Below are 25298 nucleotides of genomic sequence, written 5' to 3' on the forward strand. Positions count from 1 at the left end.
TGTTAAATAATTAGTGCATTGGGAGGGCAAGAACTGGAAAAGTGCTGTAATTTTTCATAATAATATTAAGCGTTAATATAGAAAACAAGGGAGCTGTACGTTATTCATTATGTTGACACAATGTAGCTTAGTCCTTGATTTATGGTGTCGGTAAGTGGAGGCTGTTAGAAATGGTCCGGATGTGTCGAGAGAACGTGAAGCACACAATGACTTGAAAAGTTCTCAAAAAGAGTACCTAGTGTTAGTTTCTAATTTGATATATGTACTTTTCATTGGTAAAAAATTTACAGTGTGTCATCAAAGTTAATCGTTTCAGTAAATTAAAACTTATCGTATGTTAAATTTTATTTAATTTGCCACGATCTAATAACACCTTTATCTTTTATGAGTGCACTTAAATCTTATAGAGGGTTTTTGTAAAAGGTAGTTGGAGACATACTGTCATAATTTTGTGCTTAGTTATATTTATACTTTAACTACTAGTAGTTTAATTCATATCTAGGAAAAAGAGGCTCATATAAATGGACGAGTCGATGATGATCAATGATTTGTCTGAAACAGCTAATGTAAGCTCTTGGACCAGTCATGTATGAGCACTGAGCAGCTTGTTGAGTGAGTCATGTTCTACTCGGGGGCTGTAAGCAGAAATTATACTTCCACTGGGCTGGACTAGGAAAAATATTTATGGACCATAAAATGTGCTTTGCGCCGTTCCCCGGGAATATCAATGAGCTTGCCTAATGTTGTCTGGATCCGATTCCGGAATGCCGTACATCACTAGAATATTCCATCTCTCGTTATAACTTGGCTTGAAGTTTTACGTTTGCAGGACTGCCTGCTGCAAGATGAATCTTACCAATACAACAAACAAGCTAGGGCCAACAAACTCTAAAAAGTTTTAATAACTGGAATTTTAATGAGTTTTAATTGTAGTTTAAAATGCTTTAAATTGCAATGAAGGCACGCTAAATGCAGCTATTGGCACAAACAAATTTATTGGCTAAACAAACAGCACATATAGCATTTAGTTTTAAATGTTTGCAAATATTTACAGTTAAATATCATGAAAAGAAATTAGTAACAACTTATTATTTTATTTTTATGTTATTGGTATGATTGATAAAATTATCTAAAGCAACGCTCAGTTTACTGATTGATTCCTATTTGCCATTCTTAATGTTAATGTCACGGAAACTTCAGTTTAGTTGAGATCGAATCTTACTTTTAATGGTTTTGCTTCTCCAACTTCACAAATCAGTTAACAGTTCTTTTCTACAATAAAAGTTTTGACTGAAGACTTACGTTGTACTACATGCTTGCTTGAACTAATAATTGCAATTTTGAAAAATGCTATATTTTCTTAACATTGTTAATAATGAACAAAATCAGTAATTACATTTCATAAAGAATTTATGCTGTAAACATTTTTATGTCTAATTTTGAATCACCTAATTAGTGTCAAAATTACAAACTAATACGAATTTTCATAAATTTAAGTTTTTATTTGTCATGGTTTAAATTAGTAACTCGAATGTTTAAAAAGAATATAATTAATTCTGTATTTTGGTTTACAGTTGTAGTACAGATTGTGGAGTCGAATCAAGTGGTGGGGGAATGGGGCGGCTTAGTTGACGTACTATGTCTGTCCGGTGTACTTCGTTCTGCAACCTTGTAACATTATCTTGTGAAACTTCACGTGTAGTAATGCCCTTCGTGTGTTCATTATTTTCGTTGTTTTGTGCTCATAACGTTTTTATGTAAAAGTTGTTATGAAAATTAACTTAAAGATAAAAATATGAGGTTGAAAATTATACACATCCAAACGTGTAGTAATTGCAAATGTTTATCACTTTATGAAAAGTGAAGCGGAAACTATCACACCTATAACTTTTCAGAAAGCACGCAACGTATTCTAAAGGAGGAGAAACAAATAAGTTCAGTGGGCACTTCTTTTAGTACGCCAACAAAGTAAGGAAACGTAAACCTATTAAAAGTGATCTTGACAATTTTGATTTTTTGTTCGAAGAACAATACATGATTAATTCTATCGACAGCATGGCTAACAGTCTACATTGAAATCCTTATTGAATATGTTAAGAAACATGATATAAAGGGAAGTAAGTTGGCATTTATAACTGTTATACTGAGGTTAGGATTTCGCTGGAAGTCACCTACCAACAACAGAAACATTTGATCTGATCGTTAAATATCCGTGAATTGTGTCTAAAATATTTGAAACGTTTAGCTGAATACATACATGATACAAGGCAGATAATAGTGTACATGGATGAAACATTAGTTCACTTAACACTCACCAAACAAATGCTTGGACTTGTGGTTTGGGGCTGAAGGCACTTATAAGCAATGGACAACGTCTAAAGGCTGTCCATGCAGGCGGAGAAGATGGATAATGCTCTACCTACTTAAATAAGGAAAGAAGTCAGGAAATTATCACAATTAAATGAACTAAAATTTTTTTTAATGGGTGAACACTAAATCATTTCTACATCTGAAAGATAATTTTGTTGTTGTTATAAGGGGCCTTGTGTATCACATCAAGAAGATCCTGCAGCAATATAATTAAATATAAAGGCTGAAATGTTCAAATGGCTTTCCAAGCATAATATTGTACACTCGTGCAAAATGTACACAATTTATCAAAATTTTTCTAAAAGTGAACACATATGTATGTACCTTCTGTAAAAATAAATTAAATAAGTGTCACTTTTCAACAAACAAGTAACTTACATTACACTCATGATTTGTATAATTATTTTGAAATTTATAATGTAAATTAAATGTATATTTTAATTTAACATACATTTCAAATTATATAAAACTCACTTTTGTTTATGTTACTGTAGAATCAAGTTTTTGGAATATATATATATATATATATATATATATATATATATATATATATCTGTATATATATATTATTCTATATTACAATATTTATAGTAATATTTCAGAATTATAAGACTATATCATATTCATATGAACATAAATAACCTATCTATAGCAAGTTTAACTTAAATACAGTACAAATATAACCAATACACTTAACGATGTAACGCCATAACAACAGACCACTGATTCAGACAGTTCACACAGAGACAATGCCTGAACTGAGCCGGGCCCGGCCATGTCGCCCGCCACCGCTTTGACCCAGGAGCCGAAAACCCTCAGCTACGATAAGAGCATTGTTTCCACTACCCTAGACCAGTGTATCCCCACTCGCTCAACTCTTTCACCCCCATCGCTCATTTCACTGGTCATGCTATAACTGACGCACAGTAATGCAAGTTATGGTAAATTTTTATGCCATACACATTTAAAAAAAGTTAATAAATTAAGTATGATTTAAATTTGTGATTCGCCTGCATATATCTCCTCGTTAATCCTGGTTTGTAAGTGAGAGTGGACACATACCGGACCATAAGTGTTTTGGTGAGCTGAAGACGGCGCTTACACACGTTACAGTTGAGTTGACATTTGTTCAGATTACTGAGCTAAACTGTTAATTGAGATCAGTCTCGTTAACTAAAATAGCAATTAAACTACAGGCGATATATTGATCTACTTTGTTTAATACCTGAGCATTCCATAAGAGTTGTGTCCATGGAATATGAGTCATGTTCTGGGCTTTTACACACGTTACAGTTGAGTTGACATTTGTTCAGATTACTGAGCTAAACTGTTAATTCAGATCAGTCTCGTTAACTAAAATAGCAATTAAACTACAGGCGATATATTGATCTACTTTGTTTAATACCTGAGCATTCCATAAGAGTTGTGTCCATGGAATATGAGTCATGTTCTGGGCTTTTACACACGTTACAGTTGAGTTGACATTTGTTCAGATTACTGAGCTAAACTGTTAATTCAGATCAGTCTCGTTAACTAAAATAGCAATTAAACTACAGGCGATATATTGATCTACTTTGTTTAATACCTGAGCATTCCATAAGAGTTGTGTCCATGGAATATGAGTCATGTTCCGGGCTTTTACACACGTTACAGTTGAGTTGACATTTGTTCAGAGTAGCCTACTGAGCTAAACTGTTAATTGAGATCAGTCTCGTTAACTAAAATAGCAATTAAACTACATGCGATGTATTGATCTAACTTGTTTAATACCTGAGCATTCCATAAGAGTTGTGTCCATGGAATATGAGTCATGTTCTGGGCCTTTACACACGTTACAGTTGAGTTGACATTTGTTCAGATTACTGAGCTAAACTGTTAATTGAGATCAGTCTCGTTAACTAAAATAACAATTAATCTACAGGCGATGTATTGATCTAACTTGTTTAATACCTGAGCATTCCATAAGAGTTGTGTCCTTGGAATATGAGTCATGTTCTGGGCTTTTACACACGTTACAGTTGAGTTGACATTTGTTCAGATTACTGATCTAAACTGTTAATTCAGATCAGTCTCGTTAACTAAAATAGCAATTAAACTACAGGCGATGTATTGATCTAACTTGTTTAATACCTGAGCATTCCATAAGAGTTGTGTCCTTGGAATATGAGTCATGTTCTGGGCTTTTACACACGTTACAGTTGAGTTGACATTTGTTCAGAGTTACTGAGCTAAACTGTTAATTCAGATCAGTCTCGTTAACTAAAATAGCAATTAAACTACAGGCGATGTATTGATCTAACTTGTTTAATACCTGAGCATTCCATAAGAGTTGTGTCCATGGAATATGAGTCATGTTCTGGGCTTTTACACACGTTACAGTTGAGTTGACATTTGTTCAGATTACTGAGCTAAACTGTTAATTCAGATCAGTCTCGTTAACTAAAATAGCAATTAAACTACAGGCGATGTATTGATCTAACTTGTTTAATACCTGAGCATTCCATAAGAGTTGTGTCCTTGGAATATGAGTCATGTTCCGGGCTTTTACACACGTTACAGTTGAGTTGACATTTGTTCAGAGTAGCCTACTGAGCTAAACTGTTAATTTGAGATCAGTCTCGTTAACTAAAATAGCAATTAAACTACATGCGATGTATTGATCTAACTTGTTTAATAACTGAGCATTCCATAAGAGTTGTGTCCATGGAATATGAGTCATGTTCTGGGCCTTTACACACGTTACAGTTGAGTTGACATTTGTTCAGATTACTGATCTAAACTGTTAATTCAGATCAGTCTCGTTAACTAAAATAGCAATTGAACTACAGGCGATGTATTGATCTAACTTATTTAATACCTGAGCATTCCATAAGAATTGTGTCCATGGAATATGAGTCATGTTCTGGGTTCTTACACACTTGTAGTTGTCCATTGCAGTTATCCCGTTTACTGAGCTAAACTATTTTATTTATAGAGATTACCTCGGCTAACTATTAATGATTATCCTGGCTTTGCTAGGCTATCTCTGATAGATATTATATTGAGATAAGCTAAGTTAACCCTTTGGCTGTCATACATCCACTGTAAATTGTGAAATGATTACATAATTATCTTTTACTTTAATGCCAAATCAATCTTGCTGTATGTAAAGTAATGGAGTTATAAAAAATAAAAATTTAAAAAATTACAACATTCAATGTGACTTTCCCGAATACCAGCAAACTTACTCTCATTGACGTAAGTACATTTTTTTTACAAAAATTACAACATTTCCGACTTTTTCTTCTTATGCATAAAATTGTGAGGATTTCTTGATATAATATGTACTTTTAGAATATTTTCTTAGTGACAATAAGTAAAACATATTTATAATTATAACTATAAAAACAAACCATACCTGTACATCTTTTATTTGTAGGGCATTTTATATTGTTCTAACAAGACATTTTAACATTTAAAGCACAGAACTAATTTTTAGTCCATATATTAAGTTTAATAAAGTTATAAATGTTTTAACAGAATGCTTAAAAAACGTAAGTTTAAGAAATCACCCAAGATAGTTTAAGGGATCACCCATGTAAAAATTTTATAAATTTTGGACATTTAAAAAATGTTGTGTTTATTAGTCAAACGATTAAGAAGCATTTAGCACATCATAGATACTGGTTTATTATTATGTTTCATCTGAATACAGTTTCCAAATAATCCAGATGTAGTTAGTAAATAATCTTAATAGAGTAATGAACTAGTTGCCATAACAATCCAATGCTGTTATAAGTTATTATTATCTTAATTTCAATTTAATTTGTTTTGTTGCCTAAAGTTCTGGGCCAGATATGCTTCAGTCGAGATTTTCTTGGTTAACTTTCCTTTTTAATTGACATTTACAGTCTCAACATAGGTACACTTCAGTGCACTCTCTCTTCAGTGCTCTCATTAAAATTTAATTTAATTAACATTAACAAGCAAAGTTTGTTTTACTTTTATTCCTGTGAGTTAGATTCTGAAAACTTATTTAACGAGGTTCCATTTTGTCACAAGAAGTAATGATAACAACTAGAAGTAATGTTTGGATGCATAAATTCAAGTTGGGGTTCATGGATGGATTATGATGGTATTGAGTGGCAGAGATGAAGTGATAGAGGATTACCATGTCTGAATGGACACTTTGTAGGGCTGCCATATTGATTAGTCCTTCACAACACAAAACAACTTCTATCCTGTTCTTGTATAATTAGGACAGAATGTATCATTGTTAGCAGCCTTGAAACTTTTCTAGGGTCTATGGATGGCACCAAGTTTGTGAAACAAGATTCACACAGCCATGAAAAGTCAAGGACTGATTAATCCTGATTGAATAAAATCCACCATAGTTGAATACTAGGATAGGGAACAGAAGACTACTGTACCAAAAGCAATTTAATAGATCTGTGTAAATTAGGTAGTTTCAAATTACCAGCACTTAAAACAGTTAAAATAAAGGTTATAGCAACTAGATAAAATAAATAAAAGTGTTTAAGAAATTAGGACTCGGTTTATTCTTTATTCTTTTTTCTGGAAATGCAAGTCCCAAAATCCTGAATAAGTCTACCACAGTTCAACACCACGATGGTAAACAAAGACCACTTTATTAAGACCTGGCAGATCCATATTTCTAATGTCAAATGATCTGTACCACAACAAATGATACATTGGCGACAAAACAATGAGACAATGTTGTCTTGAGAGGACAACAAAGTACTCTCACAAAGCAGTCTTTGTCCTTATTGTTTACTGAACCCACATGTAATTAATGCACCTCACTGTTTACCTCCTGTATGCTTATCTCTTTATGTCTTACAAAAAACTTCACGGTAACGTTTTTATAACACTTTCATATTGAATATTAAAACTTGAATATTACAATTTATGGTATACGCTGCTCTGAATTGATGTTTTGACATAATACAATTGCTCCCAGATCTTAAACAGATAGACAATGTTGCTCAGCTTAAGACTAGACTCTGTGCTGTTTGTTAGCCGAAGTGTTAACGTTGTATATTACGACCAGAGTAGTTGATATACGAGACTATCCAGCAAGTAGATTATGTTTTGCTCTGTAGCCTCTAGGGTTGGGACTATTCCGGCCATTTTGATGTTCCAGCTGTGCAAGTGAGAGGTTACTACCTCTCCTTGTTGTTGCACAATAGCAGTTTAAAATGTGTAATGCAATTGAAAATCCCGCAAGTTGTGAAGGGGAAAGTGTGGTTTGTAATACGGATTTCTTGGCTAAGCATAATAAAACCAATTGAGATTTATTGCTAACTCTATGAAGTTTATGGGAACTATGTGATATCTGAAGTTGGAGTACGTCAATGGTGCATTAGGTGTAAAAATGGCTGAACTAATGTGCATGATGACGAATGAAGTAAATGGCCAGGCATTATCGTCGATGAAATTGTCTCTAAAGTAAATGAGAAGATTAAAGAAGACCGCTGATTCAGAATAATACAACTCTCACTTAGTTTTCCATAAATTTCAACGAGTTTGTTAAACAAAATTGTAACACTGTTGTTAAGTTACCATATAAATTTTGTGCTAAATGAGTGCCAAAAATCTTAAAAACAAACCAGTCAAATTACTGTATGTCTGTTTCATTTATATTTTTGAACACGTACGAGAAAGATAATGACTGGCTGCATAATCGAATCAATACGGAATATGAGACGAGACTTGCGTAAAACATGTGAATTGCAAAACCAAATTGGTCTATAGTGTGGAAGCACACACACACTTCCCCAAAAAAACCAAGGAAATCCATGCAAACATTGTTGGCACAGAAGATTATTGCAACTGTTTTTTGGGCAGGAAAGGAGTTCTTTTTGTTGATTTCTTAGAACAGACACACCATAAGAAAAGAAAACAAATGCAGAGAAAAGTTGTTTGAAATTTTGTTTTTGCATGACAACGCCCGACCACACTGGCTAATTGGACTCGGTAAGTCCTAGGGAGTAAGTGGGAGGTATTTCCACATCCGCCTTACAGTCCAGATCTTGCACACAGGGACCACCACCTGTTTCTAGCAATGAAGACCTGGCTTGCTACTCAGCACTTTGATGACAACATAGAACTCAGGTGGCAGAATTTTATAATGCTGGAATTTCAAAACTAGTTCACCGCTATGATGTGCCAAAATTTGTTTGGTGACTATGTTGAAAAATGGTATTTTAGTGTCACTTTCAAATGTATATAATAAAACTGTTTTCTTGTTCTTGGATTTTTGTTTATATGAAAACGCAATCTACTTTATGGATAGCCTTTGTATAACATATTTGGCCCCAGAGCTTGCACAAGCGGACAATGTTGCTCAACACCAGACAATATGTTGTTTGGGAGCCAAAGTGTAAAACTCCAGTTAAGATTTCTGTACAAAATGTTTTATTACATCATAGGAGTTGACTGTAAAATAAAGACTGAGTAAAATATTAATTATTACAAACCATAATCTGTAAACATTCATTTTATTAATCAATTAATTTAATAATTAATCAATTAATTTAATTTCTGTTTTCCCATTCACCTTGTTCATAAATTACGAGTAGGCTCACTCTGTAAACAGTCTCAACAAATCTCTGCTACCCTTATTCGCAGATAACATTTGTTTTGTTTAACTTCATTAGCAGTGTGTATTCAAATAACTTTTTTCTTTAATGTTGCAGTGTAAGTATACATACACAGGGTTAGACGCATCAGCCTACCTATAGATGGTGTGTTTCAAAGTTTTGAGATATTGGGAGACAGTGCATACTACAATAATCTTCTCTGAACATTAGTTCATCAGTGTGGTTGTTCTCTGTTTGAAAAGATTACAACTGGACTCATTGATAGGGAATTCTGGACGAAAAATTGAGAGTTCTGGCAATAATTTTCTAAGACATTTTTTAAAGCTGGTTTGTTTTAAGAGGAATTCGTCGAATTTGCCGTTGGTTGTGAAAAACCATCCCATGCTCTCGTTTTTAGGTATTAATCAGAATTTTGAAGGAGCTGTAACTCGCTTAAAAACAATAAACATTCGGAAAGCCGCATTTTGCTGACACTCTAGAATACATTGATTAAGTGGTACTTGATATGATCCAACAGGTCAATGCCTGCTCTTATTTAATGATTGAAGCTTCCCTGGGCATTTTACCCGCACAATAGTGTGCATAATATTGTTTTTTTTTAACTCAGAAAAGCTTTTTCTTAATGAGTACCGCATGATTTGACAAGCAAAGAGCTCAGCGTAAGAGAATCAGCCAGAAGACCCTCTTATTGACTTATAGTAATCACCGGATTATTTCCAAAATTGTTATTGATGATGAGATAGATGTACATGGCATTTAAGACATTTGAATTGAAACAACAATCGTTGGAGAAAGTAATGTATGCTTTTTCTTCAGGAGTACAGGACTGGTGAAGGTTATTAAGGCTAGAGGGACAAGGACTGTCTTAGCAAGTTGGTATAGTGAAGAATACGTTCTTCGGGACTTCATTAAGGGTTTAATTTTGCACCACTACAATGCCTCTTATCATACTGTTGCTCAACTTTAGAGTTTTTGACCAAAAATGTACCAAAGCGATGAGGTACACTTCCCATATTCTTTCAACCTCGCTATGTGCGATTTCTGGTTATTTTTCAAATCTGAAGAAACATTTGCGTGGTTGTTACTTATTTTAAAAGCCGAAATTGATGAAGAAATTCGTAAAAATGTTGGCTCTATTCCAAAACTTGTGGCTAATACTTGGGATGTGTGCATGCTTTTATTAATGGGTATTTATTGTATCACTTCAAAAGTGCATTGATACTATATAGGGGATTATTTTAATCACGCCTAACGTTTGGTAAATTAGCACAAAAACTCCTCATATCTCAAAACTTTCAGAGTGATTGTTGTATATTTGGTGACTATAACCCTTCCAGTGTAGGCTATACACCAATGGGCCTAGAATACACTCTTTTTTTTCTTTTTTATTGGGGGAGGGTGTGAGAAAGAATGTTTCAAGAAATGAACTTGTTTGATTTTTTATAAACTATTTTAAGCTTATTTTAACCTTTCCTTTTTTACGGATCAGTCTTTCACTCAGGTAGATATTTCGAATATCTTCATTTCATTCTTCTTTTACTTCGTCAACTACGAAAATTTAATTGTTTTGCCACCCAATTATTCTTAGCTTATGTTGATGTGCAGAAAAGTGTTGTTTTACTCAAAACTCTTTCAGTAATATTCATTCCTGCGACAACCAGCCACGCATAAATTTTGTTGTTTTCTAGGAGGTGAAGATGGACTTAATAAAACAAGGAGAAATACTTGATTCTGTTCCAGAATGACATATATGTGAATTTCTCCAAATTCTGCATTGTGTACCCAAGATCAAGGCTAGAAGGCATTAACAAAAGCTTTTTACAATGTCATGAAAATTTATAGTTTCCGTTGACAGTAAATATACCCAGAATAAATCATTTACTATGTTACGTTAGTAATCATAATTTATTTTTTAGCTCACATGGTTGTACAGGAAAAATTTATTTTTGTTTAATATGTTTTTTTTTTTTATCAGAAAAGTAATACATTATTTATTTCTGACTTAAATTATGTTATAAAGCATTAGTAAGGTACTTTTATTATTTAAGGCACTATATGATAATAGTTGTTATTAGTATTCGGAATAGATAATAACATTAATGTAGGAATAGAAATTAACCTTTAAAGGTCCCTTGCCAGTGTTGACCTACTGCTCGCCGTATTGTGTACCTGTACCTGGACGACATCCAGTAGCAGTTTTATGCTAAACCGCTCGTTACCTTTCAACGACTTAACATTATGAAGGCTATAACCATTCCTAGCTGAGCCCAATTTTGCTCCTTATTGGATCCCTTTATTTAATTTCCTCCACTAAAGAAAGGTAATATGACGGCACATGTTGGTGGTTTGTTTATAGCCTAGCGCTTGAAGTTTATGGTATATATGCTGTACCTAACAGGATAAGCTTTTTACTAAACTAAATATTACTATATTTTTGTGTCTTGTAAATTCTGTTAAGTATAGTCTATAAACATAGGTTTCCGTTAAACATTTGTTTCTTAGTTTTATACTAAGAAAATTACAAGATTTTAAACAAATAATCAGCCAGAATATTTTATTGCCTGATTGTATTGATCTTGTAGGTAACCATGATGAGAATGAGAAAATAGCAGAATCAATATATTGAAATTGAACTAAATACAATTATATAAGATTTTCACTTGTTATATTTATATTCATAGAGAAAAGAAAAAAATAATAGAGATTAAGTCTAAAGTTAAAAATCGTGACAAGATTTGATTTTTGCGCACTCTTGCGTTATAATACCCTAACTTTCCAAAAGTATTATTATTTGAACACTGCTATAACTTAATTTATTTTAACAAGAATGTGAATGAATCATGTGGCAAGAAATCTCATGAAAGATCTCAACTGTATATGTAAAGTTTTGCATGAAACTTCATTTCTACAGAGGTAAGAAAGAATTCGATGATGGTGTATGTTCAATCATGGAATATAGCTGAGCATTATGAAACCTGTCACTCAGTAGGTTCACAGAATTTGTTTGTCAGGGAGATGTAGAATTTATTTTCTGTATGATTATACATTTGTCCACATGACATCTAGGAAGTGAATGAGTTGATTCGAAAATTAACAAGCAACCTCAGCGAAGCTTGTTATATGGCACTTTGTGTGAAGTAATCCCATATTGTTTTAGAAAATTATGTGATATAAATTGAACAACGGATTATTCTAAACTTTATCAATTAAGTATAAGATCCGACCATATGATGTAATGTTTCTTGTGTGAATTATAGTTATATAATATTTTTGTTTTAAGCCTAATTTTTTAGTTTATTTTTCTTTTGGCGTAACGTTTTTGCATGAATGTTTTTTTTTAATAATATTGGTTTTGTATTAATAAATATTGTTTACCAACAGCTTGTAAAAGTATATTTTACACTTTACCCTTTGAGGAGTAATGACGTCTTGGAACGTCACTAGGTTCTGTTCCACAGGAGTAACAGCTGAGACATGAAAATAAAACCTAGGAGTAAAAAAATATCATATTTTTTTAATTGATTACAAATAAAAATGTAAAAATGTTGGAATTTTAAAATTTTTTGTGATTTACACATTCTTTTGGTGTGAAATTCCTCAAAACAAGGGTAAATACACAATGCTACACTGCAGTCTGGGCAGTGAAATGTGGTATCCTTCCTCTTCTTTTCACGGGTGGTTGTGTTGTGTAGCATACATAACACCGCTTTTGAGCTTTCCTTGCTTGACCTTCAGGAGTAGTTGTTGTTTCTAATAGATGGCGTGTGCTCGAGAAATAAGATGGTTGATAATAATGTCTTATTTGCCGATTATTCTGCCTCGAAAATTACACTGCCAACTATGGTTTGGTTTAAAATTAGTTTAAAATAACTATATGGTTCTAAATGGATGCAAATAAAACAAAAACAATAGAAAAAAATCAATTTCGTAACAAACAATAAATGACGTTCTGGAACGTCACTACTCCTTTTGGCTTGTTTTTCATTTGACGTTCTGGAACATCATTACTATTTTGAAGCATTTTCCCCTACTACTCAAAGGGTTAAAGGGAGTTCGCAGTTCCTATCTCCACCATTTTAAACTGTGCTTTGAGGTACGTTTTGGTTAGTGATTAAACAAGGTAATTACATAATTATTTTTTCGTTTTGTTCCTTATAATTTCCTTTTTTATATGAGCATAAGACTTTAAAATGTTTAAACAAATATTTATTTTATTTTATATCACAAAATAACTTTTAAATCATTAAATTTTTGTGAATAAACCCATGGGAATTTCATTTATAAGAAAGGTACAAGTGTAAGGGGGGAAGGGAACTAATATCTTATATTGTTCTTGAGATAATGTATCTTTTATATAAAAAACACGATTTTCAGAGAAACTATTTTTAACATTCCATTAACACGTAACAACAAGTTATGTATACAAATGTGTAAACTAAGTAGTAATAGCCAGGGGCATATGAAGGGTTATCTGGGTCCTCTGCCTCTTCAAGTTTATCCTTAAATGTTTTCTCAGTCAAAGCAACCTGTTTTCTGCATTATTTTACTTTTGAAAGTTCTTGCTCCACCTTTTTGATATGAATTTCATCTAGCATCCTCATTAACTTGATACAGTTAATTGTTTTCTGGAGATATTCCCAATTTATCTAAGATTCCAAATTTATCTACAAATTCACACTAAACAATATTGCCTTTGTTGAATGAGGATATAGTCATAAACATCTTCATATACTCCCAGTTCTTGTTTTTATCACTAATGTTGACTTAGGTATCCTCGATTAAATTATATTGTTCAGTGACTTGCACAGATTTTAAGCCCCACTATGCAAGCATCGTCGAAGGAGGTCTTTAAAAAAAGGGTTGATTACAGCATCAGGTAAGTGGAAATGTTACTGTGGTCATAAATCTCCTGAGTAATAGTCGATTTTTTATATTTACATCAGCTATCCGGGGCCTTTAAGGCTTTGTTGCCAGTCCCACGTATCTAACTTCTGTCGTCACATTCTTGATGTGCCTGTTACTATAGTTACAGTCATCAGAAATTAATAATTTTAATTTGGTACCAAATTAATCATGATATGTAGAAAAATATAATAAACATTTTTTGTTAATGTTATTTTTATGGAAATTGACCCCTTACTCACTTTAAACAGTCAAGAAGTGTAGTTTCCACTTTGAAAGCAATGAAAATGTGATATTTGTCCAGTAAAACTTTAAGCAATTTGTTGAAAAGTAGACAAAATAATGCAAAATGTATGAACTTTTTTAATTACAAATGTTTCTCAGCGTATAAATATAGCCTAAACCCTACATTTTTATACTATTGTCTATTCTTATCTCTCATGGAGATGTTATTTCTGAGGATTCGTACAAAACCTTAAATGAAAGCATAGCTTTCATAGAAATTATAATCATTATCATCATGCCCCATATGAAAAGGCCACTAGATAAGAAATCCCTCGTATGACATTATTTTTCTTAATCAAATTTGTATGGGGTTTTAATCATTCTTACATTGAAAGCCATATACACAATTTAGTACTCAGTTTTGAATAAAATTATTGTTGTAATTTTTCTGGGCCAATCAAATTGTATGTTTTTGTTATTGATCTTTTCTGGGTAAGATCCTTGAAATGCAGCATTCTCTTCTAGCTAAAGCCAAAAGCAGTATATCTAATTTAAAAATATGTAGTTGTTTCTTGGGTCCAATAATCTTGTTGAATAGTGGAAGAGTGACCGTAAAACAAATATGAAAGCAAAGATTTCTGCAGTCTTCAATGAAATCTGATTAACAACTGACTAATCACTGGCTTCTGATAGAGCAATCAGGATATATGTATTATTTTAAAATAAAATGGCCTTGAACATTTATTGAATCCCTTTCAGTAAGCTCTTTACAGCTATATAAATTTTGTCAGCTATATAAATTTTGTTGTAAACCATCAACATTTTCAGAATAGAAGCCGGGTTGTAGGCTATGTATTATGATATTGTGTGAAATGGTTCCCTAAGATTGGAAGTATGGAATAAAATGTTTGTAATTGGTTTCAATCAACTGAAAACCATCCCTCAACTCCTATTTACAGATGCAGGCCAGCTCGGCAAATCCTTAATATTCACAGAGGATTGAAAATAATTGTTGAGCACAACAAAGCTGTCTTGAGACTCTTTTGTTACCCGGCCAAACACTAATATCAGTCCTAAGAAGCTTTCAGGCATTCATCTCTTAACACCCCTTCAAGCAACATTTTCTGTATTTTACAGTCATAAAACTGACATTTATAAACACTTAAATTTTTATTTTGTTTTGTTCCTTAAATGTAGCTATTAGTTAATTTTAGGTACATGGAAAATAACTAATGACCTAATAAACAGCATTATATGTTTATTAAATTCAAAAAGATATTTAATAAGTGCTCACTCTTTTATTAGATATAAACTAGCTATTGTTATGTAAATCACATTTTCTATCCATTCATGAATAATCTAAATCACAGGATTTAATACTTATTCTCTATATAGCAGTTAGTGGATTCCTTTTTTTTTAAAAAAAAAGATGAAATGTAGTAAAAAAGTAGACATTTCCAAATAGATATCTCTTTGCTGTCATTTTGACAACTGAATTAATGTATATTGGCCAGCTAATTAGCTTTCAGAATGACTCGGAAGACAATGACCGCAGTTTCACTTTGTTGTCTGTCTCTGTGATGTTTTACATATGTCATATGTTGATCCATTATTGGTTGTTGTGGCTGTTTGGATAGTTTCCAGCATAGTCTGGTCTTACCTATTCCATTACAGTAAAGTGTGCAGACCAGCATTGCCTTGGTTCCCTCTTTCTGGCTACGTTCCAACACCAAGTGCTGCCTCAACAGAAAAGATTTAGCAAATATTCAGGAGTTCTGAAAATTGTTACTTTGGCAAATAGAGTTTATTGTCGTGTGAAATCAATGAGTAGAAACAAACTGTTGAATAAGTTTCTAGAATTGACTGTTCTACAAAGCTTGGATCCATAGTAAATTTTAATATGGTAATATAAATAATGTTAAACCAGTATCTTGTATGTCCTCAGTAATCTGTGTTTATTAATTATGTACACACACGCACGCGCGCGCGCGCGCACGCGCGCGCACACACACACACACACACACACATGTATATACACATATACATATATTAATAACTCAAGAGACCAGGACGTCAATCATGTAATATGTCTTTATCTCAATAAAATTTGGGTGCAAAAATGCCATTAAATGCTACCAGAAATTCTGAAATGAATGTACAAAGTGGAGCTGTTATGTTTGGTTTTCAGTGGTATTATGCACTTTAGTAGATCCATCAAGATTCTCCCTGATACCAGAGTATTAAAATGTTGTGAATTGTATAATGTATTGCTGTAGGATTTGGATACTGATTAGTGGGACCTTTGGCTTTATAATTATTTCATACATGTGACTGGACTTGATTTCAGTTTTCATAATTCTTAATAGATTTGTAAACATTGTCTATAACAAACTTTAATTTAATACATTTTTAAAATTGTAAATGAACTAAAAACCTTAAGTTGGGGTTTTTTCTGTGAACTGTGAATTTACTGTCAATTACTCAACATGTGTTAGTAAATTATTATTTATATGACCTCCCTTGTCTCCAAGAGAGATCATAGATTAAATTCATATTGAGTCATTAAAGTTCAGTGGATTTTAGGTTGTATCAACATAAGAAATGATATCAATTTAAAATCTAAAATAACAATGTATTTACATACAAATTTTGGTAAATACATGTAGCAATTATTATACTATGTGTTGCCATTCCATATAATAAATAACAACAAACAATTATGAATATAGCTATCAGATTTATTACATTTTTGCTGTCGTAAATCAAACTCAAGTTTAACCAAAGTTACTGTAACGAGATTAAATGGTGTATCCAGATAAAATATGTACACACGTGTAATTACTATCACACGTGTAGAGAATACAGCTGGATGATGTAATATTTATGTTAAAAGTAAATATTCATGTGATCTTCGATTTAGTAGGTTTTTATTTCCAAATTATACATTTCAAACGTTAGTTTGTTTTCTAATATCATGAATTAAACTATTTTTTCACCTCAAATTATTTTTTTTATTAAACTTTTCCAAGAGATTTGTTTTATAATACTTTCCAATACCTTTGAATTGCCATAAGGAAGCTATTACAATAGAATAACAACTAGATATACTACTGATATTGCAATGTTCCATTGAAAGCATTTGGGATCTATCTCACACCAGAACTCTCATTCAATGAATGGGAGCTTTCAGGCGGGTCCAACCATGATTGATCATTGTTCTGCTTCAATGGCTTTCAATCCATTGATTGATTTATTCAGTATGTGAACTAAAATTTGAATTTATATAATGTTAATAGGGAATTAATGAATCTGCCTCTTTCGATATATACTTTCGCACTTCTTTATAAGTAGATCATGATATTTAACACAACATTTACTGTGGGTTGTACTTTTGAGGTCTAAATATAAAGTTTTTGTTTGTGTAATCTTGTATTATCATACTTTAATTATACGAACAAACTAGGGGTAATATGTTTAATTATAATTGTAGCTACAATACTAGGGTAGCCTAAACTGGCAGTTCCCAGCCGGAAGAGTTCTCTGTGAATGTGAGATTGAAAACACTCTGTAAACCTGAAAATAATTCAAGAAGTCAGTTTATTATACACGCAAAATTCACCATGTGCATCACTCCTTAGCATTCTTTGGAACAATCAGGTTCCAGTTTTAGGTAACCTGCATGTTTTATTCCATATCTTTTAACATATTTAAGGTATCCTGTCACCTGTCATTTAAAAGTTGTGCCTAGTGGTAAATATTTTAAATATTACCAAAGTTATTGTCATGTTAGTGATGAAAGTTGGCAAATAGCCATCATCAAATATTTGTGCAGTAATATTCTAATGGTTGAACAAGCAGTATAAAAAAGGGTGAAAGAGTTACAGGATGGCTGCAAGAAAATTTTCATAATGAAGCCTGTCATACCAATCAGCTATAATCACAGAGAATTTGGTGATTAAAGTTTAGTTATAAATTTGTAAGAACATGAAATTCGCAATATTCATCATGCTAACTGTGGCAGCACCAGTAGGCCTAAAGTTCCCCATTTCCTCCTTTATACCTGAAAATCTTACACTTAAAATAAATTATTCTTGTTAAACCCTTTTGCTCCTCATGTAAAACCACAGAACTGGACTGAAGTATTCTGTAACGTTTTTGATTCAATACGTCAAGGCAGTTGATGGCATGTTGAGTCAAATCAACAAATAAAAGTAAAATATTATGATATCACAATCAGTGCTAAATTGAATAAAAAATCTCCGATAAAGTTACAAATTTTCTCCCAGTATAAAAATTAAATGGATATTGGCTTAATGCAAGATCATTACATCTGTTTTGCTGAGTAGTTTTTCTTTGTCAAGTAAGAATGTGTGCAGCTTACATACTAATCTTCACTCTGTAGAATCGCTTTCTGAAAACTTATAGTTGACAATGTTAACATTCATCTGATAGAGGTTACAACTCTGAGGAAGCTCCAGCAAATGATTAAAATAAGATGTGCATATTGATAAAAATTTGGTCAATATCCAAATACTGGTCTCACTGCTATTCAGACCAGCTATTCAAGGGCACTCTTTTGGCGGAGAAGTTTTTGATCACCCTCACCATACAACCCAGACCTTTCACCAAGTGATTTCCACCTTTCTCAGCATTTTCATTTATTACCTTAACAGCAAGCACTTAAACAAGAAGTCATTATAGTCACTAGGTATAGTCACTGCTGTGAAGGTCATTGCTATCAGAATAGTCAGCCATTTTTTATGAGAACTATTTTCAAAATAAAATCTTAATGTGAAAAAATTAGAAAATAAAATTATGTACTACATAATACAATGATTCTGCAATAAACATTTGTATTAGATTTTTTTGTTTCTTTTAAAATGACCCTGCTTAAAAAAGTAAAATAAATAAGGTATCAGAAAGGAATTCAAAGTATCAGTTTCCAATGGTTTCCCATTACAAAATATCACATAATTGTTTGATAAGTTTGGGGGTCAGTTTGACACCCATCATGTCTATCGAACTGCACAATGCTACCCCAGAGAATATCTCGCTCTCTGCTGTCAGTGTTATCATATGCTAATGCTTTGGTGCAGGCTCCATATGATAATGACACTTGGAACAACAGAGAATATAATACCCCCCTCCCCAGGGCAATGCTATAATGTCAAGCTGTCATCAGTTCTGCTCAGTGTAATTTTAAAATTGAATTCACTTAGATTTATTTGTAAATAACAACCATCCTTTAAACATACAGTGAATTTATAGTTGAATCTATGTATATTTTTTAGCATTAGAGATACTAGTGTAATTTCTTCACAACATACACAGTTTAACTTTAGGCATAGTTTTGATAAGTAGTTAACTAAATGTTTTGTGCAAATCTGTCATAATCTTCTGTGTAAGATGTAATTTTAAATTATGTCTAGTGTAAAGTTAAAAAAAATCAAATGAAAAAATTTCTGTTTATTTGAATTGGAGTTAGGGATGTTCTAGTCCTCTCCATTCTACCTCAAAATAGTATACAATATATACAAACAGGACTATAGTACGATACATATCATTGCAAGCATGGCATTTTAGCTTTATTATTTATTGTGTGTAATTATATGACACTATTTAATGTTTAGTTTAGCATATGGATGAATAATGTTTTAAGATTTAAATTAAGAAATTACATTAAATGGTCCTATTATTTTATGTAAAATATATCTATGGAATTTTTTTAAAAAAGATGAGATGTAATTTTTACATAGAAATAAAGTTACCAAATGTCATATGGAATCAAGATATTCTGCCAAATATATAAATGCTTGTTTTTAAATCTAGATTAAAAATATGCTAAGTTCTATACATTCTGTGTTTATGTCCTACGACTTCATATGTTGAAAAATACTATAAAAGTGTTTAAACTATTTTATAAAAATTAGGGTTTTATCTTATTTTTATTTATTCATAGTTTATCTATAGTAGTGTATAAAACATTAGTAGCTATAGAAAATATTTGGCAATTTCTAAATAAGTTTAATTTAATTTAATTTTTTGTTTTATATAATATATGGAGAATCATATAATATGTAGGTTATTATTTTTAAATTTTGCAGATATTAAAATAATGTAATATAGTATTTTTAGAAATGCCAGTATAGAGTAACTATATTTTAAAAAGAAGGTGCAATGTGTGTAATACCCATGGAATATATTTAAAATTAAAATAAATGATTCAGGCTGTTGAATCATATACAGGGTGACCGCCGGGAACCGGACGTTTTTGGAATTGCTAGTACACGCTCAGCCAAGATGGGAGAGGGGGAAGAGTGTGGTGAATGACTTCGCTATACAGTGCCATTTCAGTAGCCATGGAGAAGTGGACAGTGGAGCATCGCATGTTTGCATACGACGCGTATGTGCAAAATGGCGAATTTGTTACAACGGTACAACGGATTTTTCGCACTCATTTCAACCTTGGACGCCATGGTACGGTTCCTACCCGCAATACTATTCTCAGGTGGGTTCAAAATCTGAGAACGACAGGAGTTATTTTAAAGAAAAAATCTCCTGGCCCAAGGAAGACCGTAAGGACGCCGGAAAACGTCGAGAGGGTGAGACTAGCCCTCATTCGGAGCCCAAGTCGTTCAGCAAGAAGACATGCAAGTGAACAAAGGTTAAAGCGTGAATAAGTGCGGAAAATTTTGCAAAGTGATTTAAAATTTCATCTCTATAAAATGTGTGTTGTTCAGAAGCTATAGGAAAGAGATTACGCTCAGCGAGAGGACTTCGCCGTTCACATGCAAGTGTTGCTCGAAGATAATGACAGCACAATAATCATTATGAGTGATGAGGCACATTTTAATTTAAATGGAGAAGTTAACAAGCAAAATCCTGTCTAGAGGTCTAGACAGAAATGAACATGTTTATTTTCAACAAGATGGTGCCACACCGCATACTGCTCGCTTGTCAATGGCTGTGGTCCGTCGGATGTTTCCAGGAAGGCTCATTTCCCGTTTCGGCGACATCCAGTGGCCCCCAAGGTCACCAGACTTGACGACTTGTGACTTTTTTTGTGGAGGTACCTCAAATCACAAGTCTGCAACAACAAACCTCGCACCTTGGCAGAGCTAAAGGATGCAATCAAGACCAAAGTGGCAGCAATTGATCAAGAGCTTCTCGAACGTGTACATGCGGATTTTCTTAAAAGGTTAGAAACCTGCATTCAAGAAAATGGACACCATCTATTTGACGTTATATTCCATAAGTAACATTGTTCTTAAATGACATGTAATTACAAACATTACTATGTAATAAAATAAGTTTTATGTTAAAAAATAAGTGGTTTATGTTTATTTAAAAAAACGTCCGGTTCCCGCTGGTCACCCTGTATTAGGAGAGCTTGAGTGAGTTCTTGAGGGATGCAGTCTCAGCTTCAATGTATTGGTGATTGAGCAGTTGCTGCCATGATACTACTGTGGTGACAATGGCCACATTTAGCTACTTTCTTTTTCATCCTCAATAACAGTTTATACTTTTCTCTGATTGTTGTTACATATTTTCTATTTATGTATAGAGACTTGTATAGTAATATTTTTTATGACTAGCATGGAAAGGGTTGTGAGCTGTTGAAATACATTGTAACAGTCAGATGAACAGATGAATAAACAGAGCAGGAAATAATGCTAGGAAGAAATGTGCCATGAAATCTCTTTATAGGAACTCCTGTTTACTACAAATGTATGTGTTTAAAATATCAACCTTCCAAAATTGGATCCTGAGTGCAAACACAGAATCTTCTTGGATATTTTGCTGGAACATTGTTTTCATATTTGTTATAATTATTGAACAACAAATAAATACTAACAAACATCAGCATTTTTTGGTTTGATAATTCAATCAGTGAGTGTTACTTTTGTGTTTAATTTTATGCTGAAAGGGTAACTTAATTTCTAGTTATTATTCTAGTAGTTCTGTTTTAAAGAGAGACGTTTTAGTAATAAACCATTTAAATTAAATATATAGTTATAAACGTGGACAAAGCTACAATATACAAGTTGTAAATGCTCATTGGGTAAACTTTAAACCTCTCAACAGAATATTATTGTATTTGATAACCATAATTCATGGTTCAATCCTGAACATTCCAACCTATGTGATGTTCCTCAACCAACAGAATTATTCAGTGAGTATATAACTCATTTCCATTTACTCAGTCATAAAATTAGACCTTATTAGTTTAGGTGGACAAAATTTTTATCAAGTCAGAAATGTAGAAAAATTTACCTGTGCTTTCTAAGAATGAGCTTGGTGATGATTTTCAAACAAAACCTCTAAAAAGTTATAGTTTTCAGTGTATAAAGTTAAAAAAATTGATCATTACTGATTCATGTTTCATTATTCATTGTAATGTCACAGACACGATCAGTAATAAAGTAGCTTAAAAACACCTAAACTATTGTAAATTTAGTATTAATATTGAGACATTTCCTAATTTTAAATCACTACTTAGACAAAATGTTTGGATTTAGATTCCACTATTTATTTTTTTTATATTTAAAACATTACTAGATTTCTTGAGTGAACTTAAAAATTTAAAAAATAGTAATATAAAAGGATTACAGGTAAAAATGGCTGCATTCACATTACTGTGTACCTATCTCAAATAAAACACAAGCTATCTTAACTTTGTTGTATCTTTGTCTGCATGAAAGAAATTTAACAACTATCATGCACATACACAAACTCAGGTGGTACACTGTTTGAATGTTACAAATGTAAAAATAACAATAAAGACAAAAGTCTGCTGTCAACCGTGAAGTAGCCTTACTCAGGTACTTAGGTCAAATGAATGAAAGTTAAGAACCATTTTAATTGAGAAATATAGATGATCATGAACAAAAGCCAAATAATTGACTGTCAGTTCTTAATAATCTCTAAAACCCACATCTCAGGGCTGTGCCTTGGGTTGAACAGTAGCTGTCTGAACTGAATTGGGATGTTTAGAAAGATTCTTATTTAAATATGAACATGAAAGCTACTAGGGTCATAAACAGGGTTTAGTTATTATGGCCTTAGGAAACTTTATTCCACCCTATAAATTGTATAAATGAAGCTATCAAGTCCAATTGCAAATGAAAGAAGAATCTTGCGATATTAAACAGCATAATTGTTTAGTTTGTAAAAAAAATTGTATATTAGTATTTCAAATGGCCACTACCTACAATGCTGAAGTGTACACTTTCAATAATTATTAGTAATAAAATATTCACCCTAGTTCACTTATAATCTAATTATTATTATTATAAATAATTAATAAATGTTGACTGTAATTATGTTCCCAGAAAGATTTTGGTAACCATGTCTCCTACTCTGATAGAACAATTTCAGGTTTAGCACTGCCAACGTGAAATGAAGTTTAATAGAGTTTTCTGTAAATAAATATGGATAAACTGGACATTTCTGAAATATTACCATGTTTGGCTAGCATTACTCTAGACCAGGGCTGCCCAACCTACGGCCCGCGGGCCGAATCCGGCCCGCGAGTCAGTTTTATGTGGCCCGCCTTGTTGCCAAAACAACCAAATTTGTTTACAAGCATTTGAAATATTAAATAAATACAAATTTTGAGAACCAAGCAGTCCAGCCGATTTCACGTAGAACGAGCCGTATTCATTTGGTGGAGTATGAGTGTTGAAAGAAGTAAAGTAGTTGCAGACAGATTTCACTGACTACGGTGGTGGCTGCCTGGCGAATAGAGCGCACGTACAGCACGGCACAGCGCGCGGTTGGGCGACGTAACCCCTACCCAACTCAAGGTCACCACTCGCCACGTAATTTGTATGTCCTAGTATCCTAGTAGGATTAATTAAAATCAATGTATTCAATTGATTGGTGACTTTTTTATTGTTCCCTCAGAATTAGAGCAAACATCAAAAAGTCTGGGTTTATATTTATTTCTACTAAAAGAACCTAAAAACATAAAATATTATAAACCTTTACCTAACAACTAATAAATAATAAGAAATTACAATAATCAGGAAATAAGGGCCAAATAACCTTAAAACTCATATTTTGAACAAGATTTCTGGAACAAACCCCAGGCAATACGTTTTGTTTGGGGTTCCAAATCCCCTGGGATGTTGGCCCGCCTGGCCATAAAGGCTTTACAATGTGGCCCTTGGGTAAAAAAGGTTGGGCACCTCTGCTCTAGACTCTCAAATTACTGCAGACAAGGTTGCTTGGATTCTAATTCAGGTATTTGGCATGGTCTGTCTGGTTTTCTCGTTATTGTATGGGGATTAGAGGTTTACCTAGTAGAGAAGAAATTTACTTTTGAAGGCTATATTTAGGTGTATTTGTGTGACATTTAAAGTTTATCATTTAATATTAGATAGTTTGGATTTGCAACAATTTAATAAGTAAAGTAGACATAAACTAACCTAATACTTCTGTTGGTTTTTTTTATTTATACACATTCATATATAACTCTTAATTTTGTTTTTTTTTTCATTTCTATGGCCTGTACAAATGCTCAGGATGATCATTAGTTAGTTCTTTTAAATACATTGCTTCATTTTTTACGTAATCAATATATATTTTTTATATTATGTTGCAGAAGTCCAAAAGGCCCAGGCTCAAGGTGCAAAACTTCCCCGTGAAAACCGATATGTGGACATATACAGAGAAAAACCCATCAGGGTCGCAGTCAAAGTACTGGTGCCTGTCAAAGAACACCCTAAGGTAAGATTCATAAAATTATTCATGTATTTCTTTTATACTAGTGAACTAAAATGTTCATCCTTGTATCATCTATTAAATAATTGAGTATTTTGTGGCTCACCCTCTGTTGGTTACACACTGAAAATGAACTGGAACAACTTTTGGCATTAATTTTATTCTGCGATCCACATCCAGCATCTTGTCTTGACTCTCCCTGCAACATATCCTCTTAACATTTCTTTTATTTGCGCTAATTTTGATAAGAAACAAGACCAGGTATCCACATTTTTTTAGTGGCATGTAAACCTGCTTACGATCTTTACACACAATTAACATGACACAATGTGTGTATACACAGGGGCATACAAAAATTAAATGCATGTTTTCACACATACATAAACGCACATGCGCATAAAGTGGGCGTAGAGTTATGCATTGTATCCATTTGTCCAAAACTAGTATGTGTGCGGGAACATTAACTGCCTTGGC

The 25298-nt window shown here is 32.7% G+C and overlaps 1 protein-coding gene across 2 annotated transcripts in view; it reads left to right on the forward strand.

The window, feature by feature from the left end:
- LOC124369054 (KH domain-containing, RNA-binding, signal transduction-associated protein 2-like) overlaps positions 1-25298 on the forward strand; it is a 245546-nt gene that overhangs the window by 126939 nt on the left and 93309 nt on the right. For both annotated transcript variants that reach the window (XM_046826764.1, XM_046826758.1), the window contains exon 2: positions 24706-24830. In XM_046826764.1, coding sequence (XP_046682720.1) covers positions 24706-24830 — 125 coding nt within the window. The remainder of the gene's footprint in view (positions 1-24705; positions 24831-25298) is intronic.

The sequence above is a fragment of the Homalodisca vitripennis genome, chromosome 1, assembly GCF_021130785.1.
Source record: "Homalodisca vitripennis isolate AUS2020 chromosome 1, UT_GWSS_2.1, whole genome shotgun sequence".
Classification (NCBI taxonomy): domain Eukaryota; kingdom Metazoa; phylum Arthropoda; class Insecta; order Hemiptera; family Cicadellidae; genus Homalodisca; species Homalodisca vitripennis.